At 34.7% G+C, this 19,423-nt stretch overlaps 1 protein-coding gene across 1 annotated transcript in view; it reads left to right on the forward strand.

Moving 5' to 3' along the window:
* Positions 1-19,423, forward strand: part of SYN2 (synapsin II) — a 130,374-nt gene that overhangs the window by 85,326 nt on the left and 25,625 nt on the right. The window contains exons 6-9 of the mRNA XM_081939095.1: positions 12,441-12,503; positions 13,322-13,464; positions 15,685-15,759; positions 17,801-17,903. Of these exons, the coding sequence (XP_081795221.1) occupies positions 12,441-12,503; positions 13,322-13,464; positions 15,685-15,759; positions 17,801-17,903 (384 nt within the window). The remainder of the gene's footprint in view (positions 1-12,440; positions 12,504-13,321; positions 13,465-15,684; positions 15,760-17,800; positions 17,904-19,423) is intronic.

Genomic DNA, 19,423 nt, shown 5'->3' on the forward strand with positions numbered 1-19,423 from the left:
TACACTGGTTTTCTAATAGTAAATAACTACTAAAGGGACATATGACACAGTTGAGAAAATTGTTCCAAAGCTCAGAGAAATAGGTATAGAAAACAGTTGTAGGTACTACAACATAGCTAGAAGGACTACCATCCCAAGACAGATTGCTGTAGTATTTGGATGTACCATTTAGACAAGGTAGGTTAAAGCTTATGCATTTTAACAAATCTGCTTTATTCTACTTACATTCCTTACATATACTTACATGCATGCATACATACATACATACATTTACATTATAGGTATATTATTATATTGATTGCTTATATGTGTGTTGCTGCACAACTGTTATAGCAATAGTAGATTATATTCCAATCTAATTGTTATACTTACTTTACAGTCACAGCCCTTTTGATAGTTGTTATTTAGATTTATCTTTTGAGAGCGGGTAAGTTTACACCATTGTTTAACAAAATTGCATAAATAAATAAAAACTCTTCCATTATTTGACAAACTACCTGAAATAAAGAAAATATTGAAATGAGGAACTCAGACACTCTCATGGCCAAAGACATAATCCACAGGCACTAAATCAATCACATTGTCTAGTAGAATATATAACCTGTTATAAGTCCAGAAAAAATGATGATTTAAATGTATGTGTCACCAACACCTACAAAGTTTGTCCAGTTTTCCCTCTCTCCCTCCTTTATTTTTAAATTATTGAAGGGAAAGGGAAATAAAAAGTATTGTTTTATTTTAATTTATTCAAGGAGGTGAGTCCACATATCTTGTAACAGACAGAGTGGTGCTCATTTGCTCTTATAATTTACTTCTATATGCTACATACACAGAGAGGAAGGGAGGAAGGTGGAGGAGGAGGAGAGAGTGAGTAATTATTTTCTAGAAATGTTTACATTTTTAACAGAAATGTCACTCATAGCTATAAGGCTCAAATGTTGATATTGTCTGACTTTCACAATTGGCTTTAATATACTATACCTGAAAGAAGATACTGTTGTTTCTTCTTCTCTCTGACTTTTAAATCTACCCCGCAGATTGCTGATGAAATAGCTGTGAAAACATACTTAACATCTTTCACCTTTTCAAAACCTTTAAACATCTATTAGGAAAAAGAAAATTCTATATAAGCCTGCATGATACTGTTTAACATTATGCTGTGGAATATTAACATTTGCACTACTTAGCTTCCACCTTTTCTATTGCGCTTGCTGTATCTATGTACAAGAGAGCATGGGGAAAATGGCTTGTTTGATTGTTTGTTGCTGCCAGGGGGTGGGGGTTATTGTTTTTACTCTTTATATAGTGGGGTTTTTTAGTTTTTGTAAGCAACAAATACTGTGAACACCCATGAATGAATTAGATTATCACATTAATTATAATACCATGGACAGCCAAAAAAAATAGAAAATGGATAATTGAACAAGCCTCTGCAAGATCTCAATCAAAGCACAAATAATGAAGCTGAAGTTACCCTACTATGGACACATTCTGTGAAAATCCAGTCCCCTGGATAAGGCTGGGAAAGATGGAAGGAAAGACAAGGGGATGATCAGTAGAAAAGTAGAGACAGTCAGTTACAGTGGTCAGGTTTTTCCCATTGGCTTTGCTTGTCAGAAGCTAACTAGGAAAGTTTTCCCTGGGACTCTGCAACTGTTGTAAAATGCATTCCAGTTACCAAGTACCCAATTTTGAACACATGACAATCAGGATACTGCAAAGATCATAAGCGTGAAGATTAATCATAAGTCACTTTCTTGTCAATACCGCTGTCTATTCGTAAGGTCACAAAATTAATGATCGTAAGTCAAGGACTACTATACAAAGCTTCCTTTACAATGATTTTTGATTTTCCCCTTTGTAGAATAGAAAGAGCTGAAGGGTCAAGATAGGGACAGATCTTCATGGAGAAAAGCTGAGTGGTTGCTAAGAGTCAAGAATGATTTGGTGGTACATAATCAAACCATAACTGCCCATGAGAGGAAACTCTACAAAGGGGGAAATCATTATAAAGAAAGGATTGTGGTCATATTTGCAACTTCCCTAGCTAGATGTCCAGTTGCCTCTTGAAAAAAGCACCTTTAGGCTTCCCTAACTAGTTTCTGACAAGCAAAGTCAATTGGAAAAGCAAGATCCCCTTAATGACTGATTCGTTTAACGACTATGGCAAAAAATTGTAAAATTGGGCATGACTCACTTAGCAACCGTATCACTTAATAATTGAATTTCCATTCTTAATTGTGGTAATTAGTCAAGGAATAATTGTCACCTCTAGGTGAGATGGGCAGTATATCAATTTAAAAAAATGAATAATAGTCAATGTCTTGATTTAAAGTAATTTTATCATTCAAAATAGTAATTCCTAACCTGGCATGGTAAATCATAATACTAAATGTTTTCTCACTGGAATCTTGCTGATAGGATTCTTTTAAAATATGAATATATGACTTTCATGTTTATTTCTAAAGTTAAAATCTAAAGTGGGTAGAGTAGGCATGTTCCAGATCCATTAAACCCTGCCATCTGGTGGGTCCTTGGAAATATACATTTTCCATTATACTCCCTGCCCTATGGAACGCCTTCTCCCTAGAGATCCAAGAGGCCCCGAGCATTTTATCCATTCAGAGGGCATTCAGAACATGGGTCTTCCCCCAAACCCCAAGATAAGGCAAGGTGAAGCTAAGATGAGAGTTGGCCTCAATACCACTGTGGCTCCAGGTTTTCCTGCTTTTTAGTTTTATCATGGTTGGTTTATGATTCTATAACTCTTTCATTGATTGTAAGCTGCCCAGAGTTAGTTTTAATATGGGAAGTTATGCAAATGTTATAAATAAATATATAAATGAAATTATTTGCAAACTGTATGGAAAAACATCAAACAAAAATGTTTTTTTAAAACACAGGGACAAAATCCTTTCTGAAGAGAAGTCAGCACTTTGAACTGGGATCAGAAATGAAAGGGCAGGTATTTCAAAACAGATTAGCACATACAAATCCATTTTAGAAAGCTGCTGTTTTCTATAGTACATTAGGCACCTTCATTATATTTATTTAATTTGGAAGTAACAAGCCATGAATAGAGTTGGTTATGTTTCCATCTTCCAGAAGCAAACATAGGCCTCATTCTGCCAAACTAGGGGGGGTGGGGTGGAGTATGAACTCCAGCTACTATCACTTAGGAATACAACTTGGGTAGCCTTGTTGGAGAAAATAATCCTTCCAGTAAGGGAAAACTATACAAGCAGGAATAACCAGTTTGGCTTTTTGTTTGTTGCAAATCCGAACTGCATTTGGAGTAAGAAAAAAAAGTCGCTAAGGGTTGCAGTAAACAGTGATATAAACAGAAGAAAATGTGAAGTGTTACTCCTGTTTCTTTAAAAGGAAAAAAAAATGTCATTTAAGAATATATTCATCCCACTAGGACAGCGGTTCTCAAATAGTGGGGCACGCCCCCCTGGGGGGGCTCGAGGCTCCGTAAAGGGGGGCGCTAAGGCTCCCTTTCCATCTGGGTGCAACGGCGGTGAAGGCGTGGGCGAGGCATAATATATCCTGCCTGGAAGTGGCAGCACTTCGGACTGTGGATTTTCATTGGAGCCGCGGGCTGGAGCTGTGCAAGAAGCCTGCTCGGGCGGGGGTGGGAGGGAGGGAAGCATGGGACCGCCCGTCTTCGCCACCGTGTAGCTCGCCTCCCCGCCAGCAGCTCCACCGCCAGCATTCCGTCTGGAAGCGGAAGCGCAACAGCCGCTGTTGGGGAAGGGACAAAGGGGCGGTGGTCGCCCGATCTTGCCACCGCCACCCCTTCGCCCCTGGTAACGGCGACTGTTGTGCTGCTGCTTCCAGCTGGGATGCTGGAAGGGAGGGAGGGAAGAAGGGGAGGAGGGAGTAAGGATAGACAAGCAAGAGGGAAAGAGGAAAGAAAGCAAGCAGGCAGGAAGGAGGCAGAAAGAAGGAGGGAAGAATGGAACTGGAAGGGAGGCAGGGAAGGAGGGAGGGAGAAAGGAAGGATAGGAGGATAGGGAAAGAGGAAAGAAGGCAGGCAGGCAGAAGGGAGGGAGGGAGGTGCAAGGAAGGAAGAAAGCATAGATAAGCAGGAGGGAAAGAAGGCAGGCAGGCAGGGGGAAAGAGGAAGGAGGGAACTGGAAGGGAGGCAGGAAGGAAGGGAAGGAGGAAGGGAGGGTGGAAGGAAGGATAGACAAGTAAGAGGGAAAGAGGAAAGAAAGCATGTGACTACTGTGGGAGACGAGGAAAGACCCGTGTGCTATGTTGTGCAGAGGTGTACTTATAACAATTTTATAGACAAATGATACTATTTACAGTCACGTGGGGGGGCGCGCGAAATGTTTTCTTCTTCCTAGGGGGGCATGACAGAAAATAATTGAGAAGCACTGCACTAGGAGAAGATGGCCATTCTAGGGTAAAAATTTAGTATATTTGTTGATGTAACAATCTCTTAGTTTCTACTTGAAATAACATTGACAATTATTTAATTTATTTTAAGATTTCTAGAATGTTGAGAAAGATTGTGCCTTATATAACCTCCTCTTTACAAAAAAACCCTACTCACTCTACTATACCCAATTCCAAGAAGGTAGTCAAAAAAAAATTAACAGCCAATATAGTCAAGACTAGGAGAATCAACAGTAGTTACTAAATGGGAAAGAAACAGGATCCTTTCTTTAGCAAACATGTACAGAACAGATAGCAATAGTGGTAGTACTTCATTGTGTTTTACAGTCCTCTCTAAGCAGTTTACAGAGTCAGCATATTGACTTCATCAATCTGGGCCCCCATTTTACCAACCTTGGAGCAATGGAAGGCTAAATCAACCCTGAACCGGTGAGAATCGAACTACTGGCAGTTGGCAGAATTAACCTGCAATACTGCATTCTAACCACTGTTCCACTACAGCTCTTGATGATGTCATATAACCTGTCTTACCTATGTTTTAAGGTTATTAATATATTTTAATTACCTTACAGATCATCCTGGTAGAAAATCTGGCAATATGACATGAAATTAAAATTGATATTATGTTCAGAAAAGAATTATTACTTTTTTTCTCTCTTAACTTTATTGTTGGATATTATATCTCTTAAAGTACACTATGCTTTTGTTCCTCTTGTCTCTTAAGGATTCTTCGTATTTCTGTAATGCTGCTATTTTTCCATACAACACAAAATCTGCTCATAATAAAATGGAATCTTATTTGCAAATGTTTGGAATAATGTTTGGAATTATTCAAGTTTTGTTTCTGACACAAATATTTGTAATTACATTTACATTGTTTTCAAATTCACCGTTATTTATCCTGACTATGAATGAGATGCTATTTTTCTCCCTTAGCTACTATGTAACTAAAGATTTGACTCAGAAATGGGTTCCAATACAGTTGAAGAGGAAACTGAGTTTTCCACTGATTAATTAACAGTCTTGTTGGATCTCTCTTGGCTTTTGCTACAGTTAAACATTTTTTGCATATGGGTAACATTTGTTTGCAGCTGCACAGGAGCATTTTGTTCCAATAATTTCTACAGGACAGTCTGTACAGGAGAATCTAATTTCCAATCCTTGATCTGCCAGCATTATTGCAGAGCTGCAGGTCAGCGTAAAGGATGAAAGTATAAATCATGTAAGAGGATAGCCACTATGGTGAGCAGATGAGATGCTTTCAATGTCTTTGTTGTTTTGGGTCTTTGGAAAGAGATGTATTTTTTAATGAAATGCTGGGGAGAGCCATGATTGCCATTATTAGATAATAAGTGAGGCAATTCTGCTCACAGACCAGGAAAGGCACCTTTCAATGGCTACTGGTGGCCATTGAGAGCTGCAGAGGTGCATTACAAGAACACCAATACTATTTCACTAAATAGTAAAATAGTGAGAAGAGCCTGTTTACTTCCTGCTTTGTTTCAGTTCTGAAATGGAAGACTTGCATGAGCACTGTCTACCTTACAGGTGTCTTTACTTCCTATTGAAGCATTGGTTGCAATGTCAATATAATGGCACAAAACAAATTTTAGTCTCATAAATGGATGTCTTTTTTCCTGCCATTTAAGCCTCAGAACAGACAAAAGGTTTTAGATACCTTTGTTTGATTGATTTCATACCGGATCATTTCATCAGAAGAAGGTGAATCTTTAACCACTGTTTTACTCAGTATGGTTGCAGAAATCACTGAAATAAAAAGAAACATTATTGGGAAAAAATTGAGTGAAAAAAAAATAACTGTCTTTCCCCCTAAACATCATAGTAATGTGAAAGCAATAATTTATTTTATTAAAATGATTTACATCCTGTTTTTCAGGAAACAAATTTTACCAAATTAGCTTACGTGCTATGGCAGGGGTGTCCAAACTTGGGAACTTTAAGACTTGTGGACTTCAACCCCAGAATTCCCCAGCCAACCATGCTGGCTGGAGAATTCTGGGAGTTGAAGTCCACAAGTCTTAAAGTTCCCAAGTTTGGACACCCCTGTGCTATGGTAATAAACAGACACAAATCAAGAATGGTTTTCAAAAACTAAAAAGAACTTTGTTCCTTGTCACAGCATTGACATTGGTAGCATTGGCTCTCTGAAAAAGGGAAGGAAAGAAATGCTATAGCACAGAGGTTTCCAACCTTGGCAACTTTAGGAATTGCTGGCTGAGGAATTCTGGGAGTTGAAGTCCACAAGTCTTAAAGTTTCCAATATTGAGAAACACAGTACCAACTATCCTCAAAGATAAATTAAGAAAAATGATATAATATGCAGGTACAAGGAGTCCTTGACTTATGACCACAATTGTGACCAGACTTTTTGTGGCTAAGGAAGGTAGCTGTTAAGTGAGTCATGCCTGATTTCCTGTATCTGTCACGTTTGTTAAATGAATCACACAGTTGTTAACGGAGTCCAGCTTCTCCCATTGATTTTGCTTGTCGGAAGCCAGCTGGGAAAATTACAAGTGGCAATCACATGACCCCAAGATGTTTATTTATAAAAGTTTGTTTATTAACTAATTCAGTTGCCAAGACAGGAAAATATATCATCTTTTTAGTCCTCCAAAGGGTGATACAATGCTTGCCTTTACTCTGTTATCATTTCTGTGGTTTCCTAGTCAGTTGATTTCCAATGTCCTTTCTGTTATTTCTATTGTTTCTATTGCAATGATGCAAATCCTTGCTAGCTGATGTGTCCATGATGAAACATCTTTTTTTAAAAAAAAGAGTCTGTTGAAGATGTTCCTGCCAACCTTTGTTACCTTAGCCTAAGCCCATTCATTGATGGATAGACACATCCTAGCATTATAACACCAACAAAATCTTTATGCAGGAAGCATTTGAAATTTGGACTGTTTCAATTCTTTTTTTTTTTAATGGCCAATTTTCATTTTAAAAATGTTGCCCTAAGTATGAAACAACCTCTTCTGGTTGTTGCTGGAAAACTTTTGAAGTCTTAGTATTTCCTACTTCCTGGGGAAAAAACTGATAGAAAAGAACATTTTGAATTTTAGTTTGAAACATTCCATTTTGAAATATTTTGAGTGAGATTTTGGCACAACCATGAGAGAGATGATTCATTGTAAACTAGAGGATCAAACATATTTTTTCTTGGATCAAAAGTTTTATGATACAGGAAGAGGAATCATAAATGGATTAGGAATGATTAATGAATTAATGAATTGTGTATAATTAAATTCTTTGTAAAAGTGGTTAGCAAGGGAAATGGGAATTTAGTGCCCTATGAAATGTTCCATTTGCTGCTGGTGAAGTAGGGCAAATGTCCTTGGCTTCCAGTCCTTCCATCCTCTGAAGACCACCACATTGCATCATATGGAGCACAGCTGGGGGATTTTCTTGTTTACTTAAGCTAACATCTGCATAAAAGCAACCTTATTGTATGACAATTATAGAATATCCATTTGTAAATAGCTTCAGTAGATATATATATATATATATATATATATATATATATATATATATATATATATATATATATATATATATATATATATATATATATATATATATATATATATATATATATATATATATAATTTCTTCTCCTCCAATTATTATTCCATTGGAGTTGGGCAGCCAATAAATTTAAATAAATAAATCTCAGTAAAAGAGAATATTTGTAGCTCATGTTTGAAATGAAGGGTCCTTGGTGCTCAGAGAACTCAGAGTAAATAAAAGTTAAAAAAGAAAATAATCACAATTCAATGAATAAATAATCAAACACTTAGTAGAATTGACTTTTATGAATAATGTTCTTTTTAAATGTAGTTTACTACAAAAAGATAAAAATATTTAGATGGGACTTGACTGTAAACATTCAAGTCTTCCTTCCAACCTGTTTTGTTACAGAATATTTTATTCCTGTCTATTTTATTATGAATATGCTTGCATGTACCATAACATTAAAATTGCTTTAGGATGGTCTACTATGGATCTGTTAATACCTGCTATATATATTTTTGTATGATTACAAATATAACATTAATATGATCTTCTGTGTATGTAGAATAGACAAATACTGATAAGCTTTTACTTCTCACAAGTGCTCAACAGATTAAAAACAGAGAGCCCTGAATAAATAAAACTTAAATAATGCATTTTTAATTTTGGTTTTTCACCTAAAATACTATGTAATGATTTGTAATTGAGCCACCTAAAAACTATTCATTTCATTTTAAGCTCAAAACTATGGAAATATGGATTTTAAAATAAAGAAATATAAATATAAACTTAAATCAGAAATTAACTTTCTATAATTATTTCATCTCAGCTGATCACAATTACATGCTGTGTCAATATATATCATATTTCAGAAAAGTAATACACAAAAGAATTCGTAGAAACAACACCTGCATTTTGTGAATTGTTTTATCATTAATGTTAGATATTAACACAAGCTACTGTGGTTTCCACTCCAGTCCTCTGTTTAGGCAGGAACAGAGGTTTAATCTGATTGGTTGAGAGGTCTGACAGCTCCCTATAAAAGGAGAGCTGTCAGACCTAACTGCTGCTGGATTGTACAGACTTGATTGTTGTAATAAAGAGCTGTTGTTGTGTTAAACCTGAGTCTGCCTTCTCATTGCCCTATCTAACAATTAAACTAAGTTATTTTTTCTCTTATAATTTATACTGCTTGTCTAGGTAATTTTCTTGATGGATTTACTCAGGTTAGAGCTTGTCATGGTTACAAAGATTTTATCAACACAGAAAAGCAATCAGTAGGCAGAAGGTTCTGCCTCTTCCATACAAATGGTAATTCTGTGACATTTCAGAAACTAATGTTTTACATTTGATCTTTAATTCTGAATAGAAGCTATATCTTGAATTGATAAAATGACAAAATGTCACATTTGGGATAATTCTGGATTATCACATTGTAAATTTATATATATATTCATGCGGATTATATATTTGGCAGGGAGAAAGAGAGAGAGAGATTGTCTATAAATAGTATAGTATATACAATACTGTATATTGTATTTAGTATGCGGCATATTAAGGTGACCAACCGTCCTCCTTTAGGGAGGACAGTCCTCCTTTTGTAAGTTCTGTCCTCCCTCGAAAAGTGTCCTCCTACATGTCCTCCTTTTCGATATTTGAAGACTAATCTGTTGCGCGTTATGTGACGTATTTGTATTTGACATGACAATTCGTCAAGACTCGGTATAGTGCGGTATAAGATGCGATTATGAGACGCATGCGTTCCGCACGGGAGACCTTGAGAGAGAGCGCTGCGTGCAAGTGGCTTTGTTTACTTCTTACTGAAACACAACACGGCACATATGCACACAGTAGACTCATGGCACGTCAGCAATTGAATGACTCACGGTAATTATTTCTTTCTCAGTGAATATTCAATTATACAGCGGTAAGTACAATTCATGTTTTATTAAACAGTTTTTAATGGTTTTTTTTTACTTCATCGCAAATATATTGAACAGATATTGAATCTTGTGTTGAATTTTTATCTAAAGAAATGCTAGACATTAAAATAGACGACAATTGTCTCTTTGAAGAAATTAGAAGACTGAATGTATATTTAAATTCTGAAAAATTAATGCAATGGGAAAATCAACATGTTGAAATTGATAAAAGATGGGTGGATATTTTCAGCCATTTCAAAAATGAACATATTCCATGTGAACATTTATTTATACTTGTTCAATTTACGTTGTGCTGCCCTGGAACTAATGCAGCAATTGAAAGAGTTTTTTTCAATTGCCAATGATTTTTCGACAAGTGAGAAATCGAGATTGAATGTTGATATTCTAGCTGCAGCACTTGCCATAAAATTCAATATGAAGGATATTTCTTGTTCAGATATTTCCAATATATTGTTAGAAGATGATACATTGACAAAAAATATTAATTCAATGGAAAAGTACTCATTTAAATAATAATTAACAGGCATGTAAGCATAATTACAATATAAAACGTTGCAAATGTTTTTATTATGCATATATCATATTTTAGTGTATTATTGTTGCAATGAATAAAATATTTCTTTTATTTACGATATATTTTTTCCAATTTATTTGTCCTCCTTTTCATTGTAAAAAAGTTGGTCACCTTAGGCATATAGCAACATGAATTAACAAAGTCCCATATCTAAACTGAGGGGGGGAAAGACTCATAGAGAGTCTAGCATATGTTGTAAAAATATTCAACTGTGAAGTTTAAATCAGCTGAAAGGAACTTGATAAATCCTTGATTTAAGATAGTTAAGAAGCAGATTATAATTGTAAATGTATACTTTGTTTTACTGTTATCATCTGTACAGCATACATATTACATGACCCCCTATTCATGTTTACTTATATATTAAATGTTAACAATATTCAGAAACAGTTCTAGTGCATATCATTCCATAGATTACTGAAGATAAATTTAATATAGCAAGTCCAATAAATTATTAAAGATAAAGATGGTAAACAGAGAATTCCAAACTAAGCACTTTCACATCCTTTTGAAATTCATTTTATCCCGGGAATCCTGTGTGATAGTGTTTTACACTGCTGATTTTCATTCTGAGATATGGACCCTAGTGCATTGCAGAGATGTGAGCATACAGCTAATCATGTCTCTAAACTGTTCTGCTAGTTTGTCCAGTAAAAAACATAGATGATTCGTGACTCACCAATATTAGACCTACATATTTCTTCCTGTGGATGAGCCGGGTGACAGCTGCAAGCTTCAGTCGGATCCTGAATACTTAGGGTTAGAAGGAGCAGTGGTGGAAATAGCAAGGAATTGAGTAGAGGAGTCATGCTGCTTGAAACACACCTGGATGACTGGCCAGCTTGAAGAAAATGTTCTTTCGCTGTTCAATATCCCTCTACTAAATTTGCTAATGACGATCCAGTTTCCTCTTAGAGCAAGCAGCAATTTAATTTCAGCAGATTAAACTTTTTTCTATTGGGCACAGAAATCCTCTGACACTCCATTCTGAAAATATATTTATCTTAAGTAACTTTTAAGGTTCCTGACATGGGAACTGTTTTTCCTTTCTTTAAGCCAAAAGCATATTATTGGTGAAACATGAGAAATTTCTTATATCAGAAGAAATGTACTTTAATTATTATAAGTCATTGTCAGCAATGGTTGGGAAAGCACTTTAGAACAATATTCAATTCTGGGATATTTAGCAAATTGCACGTGTGTGGTATACTGTAAATCAGATTTTCCATTTCACACGTTATCTGAGTAAACAGTGTGTTAACACTAAGGCTTGTTTTCAGTTCTAGTTTGTAATCTTTTGCTGTCTATATATTTTTCATCACATCATTATGCTGATTATACAGACTATCATTTGTGAATGGCAAGATTTCTGCCATATTTATCATGACTGTATAATTGTTAATTACATAAGTGCAGTAAATTCATTCAGCAAGCAGCAGTAGTTTTGTCCCAGTTTAAGATTGTATTTGTTTGTCTGTGTCTGTGTATATGGGCCAAAAGAAAGAAAAGAAATCACATTTTCTCTGTACTAAACATAACACACACACACACAGACACAGAGAGAGAGAGAGAGAGAGAGACAGACAGACAGACAGACAGACAGACAGACAGACACACAGACAGACATTATATTCTACAAATTATTATCATTTCAGTCATTAAATTTAACAATAAATAAAATGGAGAAAATAAACATGGATTAGTAGCTCAAATATCTTAAGCCTTCCAAATTGGACTACAACCAGCAAAATGCTTGTTGAACTTTAAAAGAAAGGTTAGTCATTCAGACACTTCTGGAAAATAAGTATAATTTCTTGCCCTGCCCTCAGGTGCTTTGGAGAATACGTGGCATTTCAAAAGGCTTCTAATGCAACCTTTTTATCTACAGAGAAACATGAACTTGATAATGAATTATCCATTGGTTATGTAACTATTTTAATTCTTTCTTTTCTTTTCCTTTCTTTTCTTTTCTTTCTTTTCCCCAGCTGACATTGCCAACATTTCCTGTTGTTGTGAAAATTGGACATGCTCATTCAGGCATGGGAAAGGTGATCATGCTTTATTTATATATCTTGGGGAAAGATAACAAATGATTTTTAGAAGATGGTTATGTAAATATTGCCCAATTCAAACTCTCCAACAAAAAAGATTAAAACTTCAAGCAATTATTATGGAATTTTTTATGTTATGGTGTCTGTCCCTTAGCATTTGCTTAATTTTAGGTATATACTGTCTGTTAGTCTCTTGAGCACAAGTTTAAAAACTCATAATACTCAAATCATAAACTGAAAGACACTTTAAATTGTAAAAATTCTTTGAAGAAAATGCTTTGTTTCAAAAATAGAAAGATTTTGTATATTGTATGTTAGTTCTATAATTTGTCAGGTCCTAGCCAATTGATTTTACTTTGGGACAAACTTATAAAAATTGTTTTTCAGGGTAATTTTATTTATGGAATATCATGAACTACATATGACAGGATATACAGGAATGTCTTCATTTTACATAGAATATATAATCTGTCTGAAAAATTATATGTAAAAAACTTTTCCAACTTGCTGCTTTCCAGATGGGTTGCATTGTATTATAGCCCCCCATCTGTCCCTCAAACAATCAATTCCTGTCTAGGGATAATTGTGGTATAAATGTAGAACTTAGAGGAGACTGATGCAGACAGATAATTAAATATCCTAACTTTCAAGCCTCAATTGTTATTGATAGTTAAGAATGACTAGTAATGTATTTCTCTTAAAAATCTATTATGCTTAGAAATACTGTGTCCATTTTTCCTAGAAATTTAATTGTTGCTTATTCCTTTTTCTTCTTCTTTTTCCATATGCAAAATACCTCTGGATGCTGAAAACAGGTCAAAGTAGACAACCATTATGATTTTCAGGATATAGCCAGTGTGGTAGCCCTTACCCAAACTTATGCGACCACTGAACCCTACATAGATTCCAAATATGACATCAGGATCCAAAAGATTGGAAACAACTATAAAGCCTACATGTGAGCAAATAGATTCTGGGATTGTATGATATTGTTGTTCTTCCATATTGAGACTGAATGAACATTATTTACTCTGTTTTAGGAAAGGTAGGTAATCTGTTTTCTTTAGCAGGACTGACAATCATCAATTCTAATAATATATTTAAATTATTCAGAAATATGAACTGAATCTTTCCCTTTTCAAACAAATATATTAAAATAGAGTGAGAACAAGACGCATTCTGAACAAACATGGAAACATTGTTTAATATAATTTCCAATATTTTATTTATATATTCTGTATTTTTCAAATATATATTAAAATTAAAATTTAATTAGTTAATTTTAAAAAATCCAAATTAGCTTCAGTAGTATTCAACAGAGAAAATAATATGCCATAAAGCAATTGCAAAAAAAGAATTTATTTATTTGATTTTTATAGCTGCCCATCATAAAATCAATCAACAATAAAATAAATAGTCTACAGACATAACATAAATCCAAAGGTATTGTCATATTCTCCAAGGGAATAGACTGTGGGCATGATAGTTCTCTTTCACTATCTGATAAGTTGCCATGTAGCAAATGGAACAGAATTGTTCAGTGTTACTTCAGAAGGCAAGATAAGAAACCGTAAGTATATATTCAAAGAAAATAGATTTCTATTGGCTATCGGGGGGGGGGAATTGTATTAACTGCAACTGCAACAGACTACCACGAGAAATGGCGGGCTTGCCAGTTGAGATGTTTAAGCAAAGGCTAGATGCTCATCTGTTAGGGATACTATAGAAAAGTGGTTTTGTGAGACAGTACTGTCTGAGTAGTCTATTCCTCTAGTTTTTTTTTCACATTTATACATAGTATGATTCTTGGGATTGTTATTTGATATTTGGTACATTTCTCAGTGGCTAAAGAGGCTGAGCTTGTCGATCAGAAGGTCAGCAGTTCAGCGGTTCGAATCCCTAGTTCCGCGTAACAGAGTGAGCTCCCATTACTTGTCCCAGCTTCTGCCAACCTAGCAGTTTGAAAGCACATAAAAATGCAAGTAGAAAAATTGGAACCACTTTGGTGGGAAGGTAACAGCGCTCCATGCGCCTTCGCTGTTTAGTCATGCCAGCCATATGACCATGGAGACGTCTTCGGACAGCGCTGGCTCTTTAGCTTTGAAACTGTCCCCTAGAGCCAGAAATGAGTAGTACGTATAGTATGTGCAGGGGAATCTTTACCTAACATTTTTCAAGCAGAAATATGAATACATTTAATTTAATTAAAATTTTATTTTTAATACATCTTCTCAAAGGATGGGACATTAGAAACTTTGAGACAAAATCCTTTAGCTTTTACAGTTAAATCATATTAAATATTAAAATACTTGAATCATAGTTATACTACAAATCAACATTATTTTGATATGTTTAGTCAGGAGCTTTATGTTCCATAATAGATTTTAATCTGTTTTGGATACTTGTGATTTTAGCACAAAGACCAACTAGTTTAAGAGGTGGCAAGGGAAATATAAGCTGCCTTTACAGCTTCAATGCTGTTTTCAAAATCTCTGGTACTACAATCTTCTGCTGCTTACATGATAATGAATTAATGTCCAGTTGACTAAACTACAGGTAGTTAGGAATTCCCAGTTTCAGAGCTCTTGTAATGTTTAAAGATTTATACATGTGGGCATTGCATTATGGACTTCAAGGAAATGGCACAGTGTAAAAAACAAACACCAGAAAAGCAGACATATAGGAAACTATCTACATCTTCGCAATATAATTTTTCCCTAAAATACAGTGCAGAAGCACACAGGTTTTATTTATAATACTGGTTAAAGATTCAGATCTCATGGTGTATTGATTAATCATATAGTTTTTGTGTAATTATATAATTATTGACACAATGCCAACTATCTGTCATATTCGAATATCTATTTAGGTTGAATGCTTTCTCTTTTAAAATGGGTTTCCTGAACTTAAGTTCTTAAGTTGATCCTTTGTATTGTTAAAATGACTACAAGTCATTTATTCAATGACTACAAGTCATTTATTCAATGCAGAAAGCTATTTTTTCAGTATCTTCTTTCTTGATCAAATCAAATTACATACTTTTGTTTATTCAGGATTTTTTTTATTTTATATTTTACACTTGTATTGGAAAGCATTTTTTCCTAATAAATGCACAGTGAATAACAAAATTAAATTGAGAAGACTTATGTGCTTCTTTAGCATTTCTATTTCTCCACAGGAGAACTTCTATATCTGGAAATTGGAAGACAAACACAGGATCTGCAATGTTAGAACAAATTGCTATGACAGACAGGTATAAGTATTTCTGTAAATTGTTTACTCAAGATTTTTTATTTTTACTTTCTCTGTTTTTAGTTTTTTCTTTTCATAACTTTCTGTTTCTACTGGAATCAGAACTGATTGAAACTGTAGAGATCGTAGGGCCACTTCAGAAGCATGTACACACAGAGATTTAGAAACAACTGCTTGAATATGAAGTTCCATTCATATAGTTTGTTCCCAAACTTCTCTTTGTCACCAACCATCTTGTGATTATTCAGCCCACTGCCCTGTTCTTCTCTCATTTCCAAGTTTTACAGGGTGCCTTGTCTAATTTGGGGTACACTCCAACTAGGTCTTCATCTAGTGTCCACTTTCACATCATAGAAAAAATGTAGCAAAACCTGGAGCCATGAGGTACTGCCTATCTCATCACACTCCTCAACCTAGGCTTTACATGAAAAAGTATCTCTTTAAAAAATATGAAATATCATGTCCAGCCTATTCACACTTTTATCAGGAATCCTCCAATCCTTCATACCTGATTGGGAGGTATATGCAGGACTACATAGAAAACTGATTTATACTGCTGACAAAAGGAATCCTTGATAAAATTATTTCACTAGTTAAAGTTAATCCATTTGATTATCTCCTCCCCTTGGATTGGTTTTCTTTAGACTACAGTGTAAAATATTAAGATTCTCTGTGAGTCTGTTTTTTCATTTGAGTAACTACTGAAGATATGAGATTGGTTCACACATTTAATTTTGCTTTAGAATATGGGGGAAAAGATTAGTGAGTTTATACACAATAGTGAAGCCTGTTCTTTGTGTATGAAAGCGTGAAAGAGGCAAGTCTGTCAGCTTCTGTTTATGTTGTGTTTTTTTTGGAGAAAAATGGTTTACCATTGTATTTTTTCTAGGATGTTTTCTGGAATTCCAAGTTTAGTCTATATTCCTGTGGCCCCATCTAAGTGCTAACCAGGATGAAATCATGATAATATTTTTGAGATTATCCAAGTGATCAAATTTTGGAAAATTCATATTAGGAATATTGTATTGAATTAGATATCTAAAGGTTATTGTGTAGATATGCTTTTAGTAAATTGTTCAAGGCAAGTTTATTCTTTTCAACATCATTTTTCATATGTTCTGCACGTATAATCCATTAAATATTCTTAATGCTTTTTTGATTTTATAATGAGGGTTTTTCAAAACATCTTTATTTTATTTTATTTTTTTACAGGCTCATAATGAAATACTTAGATTCAATACATAGTACTTTACAATAGAGGTGACTGTTAACTAAATGAATCTAATTATGTCAGTCAGCACTTCTACAGATGTTGAATTTGACATACATCCAAAAAAGCCTATTAAAAATGAAGCTGATAAAAAATGAAAATCTCAATCATACTATCTTCAATGCTTTTTCATAAGATTTTTTTCAATATATATATATATATATGCGGTGACTTTCTCAGAAACGTTGTACTGCAAAGTTATATTGCATCATATAGAATGAATACAAGACATTAAGCATTTTTAATTCAGAATAATAATATATTTGGTGACTTTAAGCAAGATTAAGATATATTGTTAGGCATCCATGGCAGATGTCTCTTTGACTACATAAACATACATCAGATTGTTCCTTATACATGGGATGTAAAGCTAATAGAACAGACATATATTAAGAGATGTATAGTTTAAAAATGAAAATGTATAATAATAAGAAACACAGCATGATATACATTTCTCCCAGATCTGATTCACTCATAATAAACTTTCTTCAATATTCTAATGGGAAATCTCCGAACTTTATCGAGTTTTCAAACTCCTAAGTAATGTATATTGATGCTTAAAATAGATGTAGCGGCATCACTGAACCATTTGTATATTATAAAAGTATGACAGCTTAGATATACAGTATTCCAATTACTGCTCTATGTGATTTTTTTAAAGAATGGGATACAAAATATTCTGAATGTAGTCTAAACCAAAACCATTTAGCTGAATCTCCATTAGGACAGTATTGTGCTTTTAAGCTAATGGGAACTTGTCTTCAAATTCCAGATACAAGCTCTGGATTGATAGTTGCTCTGAGATGTTTGGTGGCTTGGATATATGTGCTGTCAAAGCAGTCCATGGGAAGGATGGAAAGGATTATATTTTTGAGGTACAATAAGTGTTTTTCTCTGTCACTGCTGTTATTTTTAATTAAGTATTTATATTGTGGATTTTGAGGTCTCCTGATTCCAAAAAGGCTCTAGGTGGCTTGCAATTTTTAAAATAATATAGCATTCTAAAAAAGAAAGAAAAATGGTAACTTGGAGAAAATTACATAAATAATATCCAGGAAATAGTTCAATCTAAACCTAGAGTTGGAAACAAAGCCTGTAGAATGCTAACATTCAAATAAAGCTACATATTGTGGTAACATAGTGGGAAAGCACAATCATACTATGAGTTCATTCTGGTATACTCTTAGGCCAAATATCAAAATATTTCCATATTTCTTAGCAAACTCTCCCTGAGTTCTTTGGGCATAAGATTTATGGTTACTTTTCCTAAAAGAAACCCCCCAAAGATATACACTACATGAAATGGAAAATTGAGAATATAGTTGTCACGATGTTAAAAAGTTTGCTAGGCATAAACTGACATTCAAGAGTTAAACTAAGAAAGCTTTATTGCGCAGGTCATAAAACAAAAAAGGTTCTTATCTGAAAGTGATTTATTGCGCACGCGTTACACATTCCAAAATTCCTTTCTTCTTTGTTCGGCAGCCAACTTTGGCAGACGGAGCTTTCATTATCAAAATGTAACCATTAGTTATTTTCTGTTTCATTTACTTTTATTATTTTCGTATTAAAGTTTGTTTATTAATTAGAATACTTAAAGACTTTTACTTTTCTCAATATCTCAAAAGATATGCGGAAGGGAATCAGCCACGGTCCATTGATCTCAGATATCAGGCGTTTTTTTTCCCCTGACAACTTGGTAGCAGAGGATGGTTTTGATGATACCAGCTGAGATGGTTACAATTTATGGCTGTATTTTCTCTTCGCGCTATCTTAAGATAACCGACTAAGCCTAATTAGCAATGTCGGAGAAAAAGAAAAAAAAGAAAAGGAAAGATGGGGCGAGCACAGATGAATCAGCTTCCTCTGACGAGGAGACTTCCTCGGACACAGAGAAGCAAAAACCTTCAAACGTATTCCAGGAGCAACAAAGTGCCGAGCCAAATATGGGGGAAGGAGCTACAGGACGCGACATCCACGAAACGAGGTCAGTGGTTCCTCCTTCTAAAATATCTCCAGGAGATTATGAATTTTGGGGGGCCAAGCCAAAACTTCCCACTCTGCCAGAGCCACTCCATTCCCAGACCCTCGCAGATTATCAAACGATTGATGAATGGCAACTGCCGGCACAAAAAAAATCCTCCCACGCAGAAAGCAGATTTTATGAAATCCCCCCAGATAATGAGCAAGAAATGCAAAGCTATCTTGATCAAATAGAACGTTTCGAAAGATATGCTAGGGAGGCGAGAATGTGCTTTGAGGAAATAAAGCAAAGTAGGAGGAGCTCCCCCACTCCCAAAATGTCTGAGGACGCCATCTTGTCTTCAAAACAACAGCCTAAGACACACCCCACAGAGTTCATTGGTCAATTAGAACAAAGAGACATGTACACGTC

Source organism: Natrix helvetica, assembly GCF_964273705.1.
Source record: "Natrix helvetica genome assembly, chromosome: 1".
NCBI classification, from domain to species: Eukaryota; Metazoa; Chordata; class Lepidosauria; order Squamata; family Natricidae; genus Natrix; species Natrix helvetica.